The 2098-nt window shown below is 39.2% G+C and overlaps 1 protein-coding gene across 1 annotated transcript; it reads right to left on the bottom strand.

The window, feature by feature from the left end:
• Window positions 1–200: 200 nt before the first annotated feature.
• Window positions 201–926, bottom strand: LOC131597454 (uncharacterized). The gene has a single exon (XM_058870152.1). The coding sequence runs from the start codon at window positions 924–926 to the stop codon at window positions 201–203; it is 726 nt and encodes a 241-aa protein (XP_058726135.1).
• Window positions 927–2098: the final 1172 nt, after the last annotated feature.

Here is a 2098-nt window from a genome sequence, read left to right on the forward strand (position 1 = left end):
AAGATATATTAATAACGGAGAACCAAGGTTCTCCAACCTGTTTACACAGAGTACGGTATAAACCGTCAAAAACAAAGATTACACACCAATTACAACTACGACAAAAAGAGCAAAGGATCCTTGCTAAACTCGTAGAAAGAATAATTGGGATGTGTAATTTTCCCACAAAAAGACCACCTCCATACCATGTGCTTGATGTTTCAAACGGTGTTATTTACATTCCAAGCTTCCTTCCGAAAATAACCACCATTCCTAACCAACCAAATAATCCAAGTGGTCGCTAACCATACTACTCCCAACTTCCTAACTTTCACCTTTTTACTTACAAAAAAATTATGCCAATAAAAATAACTCGATAAGCATTCTTCAACAACCGTGTCCCCTTTACCAACCCACCTAGCTATCTCATTCCAAATAATTTTCACCACCAAGCAACTAAAAAATAAATGATTACTATTTTCCAAACTATTATCACAAAACAAGCACTTTAGTTCATCCAAAGGAAAATGAATACCTCGAATCTCCAATAAGTCTTTCACCGGTAGCCTATTGAGAAATAATCTCCATCCGAACGCTTTGATTTTGAACGGAACATCCAATTTCCATAACAACTCATAAACACCATCATACCTATTTGAAGGGCCAAAAGGAATACGGAGATTATTATAAAAATTGTAACAAGAGGCTACCGTAAATTCCGCCTCCTCGGGGGCATTCCACTCCACGGAGTCCTTGCCATCCATCCAACCTCTAAAGTCCTCCATCCTCCCTTTGAAAACCGCAAACTCCTCCTCCACACCCATGTCAACCACATCGCCTTCGGACACCCCGAAATTTCCCCATTTCCACCCTCCATCCGACCAACCACCCATAGCCGCCACCGAAACAAACTTTAGCCGCGAGATGTCATATATGTCCGGAAACATATTTTACAAAGAACGATCATATAACCATCTTGCCTCCCAAAAGGGGGTGGAGAAACCATTATGAACGGAAAACCTACAAAAAGTGACAATGGGATCAAGAGGAAAAGAAGAAATAATGTTAACAATATCCTTCCACCAAAAAGAACTATTAGGAGAAACTCTATTTACTCCACCGTCCTCAAACATTTTGGAAGTAACATCTCCATAACGAGCATTCAACACTTTAATCCACAACGATTCTTGCCTTTGAATTATCCGCCATCTCCATTTGTTAAAAAGAGCCACATTAAACTTAACAATATCCTTTACACCTAACCCCCCCCCCCCCCCTTATGCAAAGGTAAAGTGACATCCTCCCACTTAACCCAATGAATTTTCCTTTTTTTCCTCTACTCCTCCCCAAAGGAATTTGCTTTGAATGCTAGTAATTTTCTTGGCCACCTTTTTCGGAATTTTATAAAAAGATAAGGTAAAAATGGCTAAAGAACTAAGAACGGATTGTAGAAGAGTTATCCTACCTCCTAAATTAAGGTACCGGTTAGTCTACCCTTCCAAGCGATCCTTTATCTTTGACAATAGAGGAATCCAAGTGGCTTCTTTCCTCGGATTGAAACTAATAGGAATTCCGAGAAAGTAAAAATTGCTATCTTCCAACTTGCAAGAAAAGAAATGAGAAACCGCTTCCAAAAAATGCAAATTAGAATTAATACCAATCAACTTACTTTTATGGTAATTAATCCCAAGACCCGACACCAACTCGAAAGCCCGAAGAACCGCTCTCAAAGCCCAAACATGTTTCCAATTGCTATCTCCAACAATTAAAGTATCATCCGCAAATTGGAGAATGTCCACCGGACAAGAGCCATTTACATTGAATTGTTGAAAATCCCTCATCTCAATAGATTTTTTGACAAGCCCCGTTAAACCCTCCGTCACAAGAACAAAAAGAACGGGAGAGAGAGGATCGCCTTGTCTTAGGCCTCTCGTCACCTCAAATTCCTTCGTAGGACAACCATTAACTAACACGGACATGTTACTATTAAAAACTAGTAATTCCATCCATCTCATCCATTTGCTACCAAACCCCATCTTTTTTAACATAAATCTCAAAAAACTCCAACTAACCTTGTCGTAAGCTTTTTCAAAATCCGCTTTAAACAAAATGCACCCTT

This window comes from Vicia villosa, linkage group LG4 (assembly GCF_029867415.1).
Source record: "Vicia villosa cultivar HV-30 ecotype Madison, WI linkage group LG4, Vvil1.0, whole genome shotgun sequence".
NCBI classification, from domain to species: domain Eukaryota; kingdom Viridiplantae; phylum Streptophyta; class Magnoliopsida; order Fabales; family Fabaceae; genus Vicia; species Vicia villosa.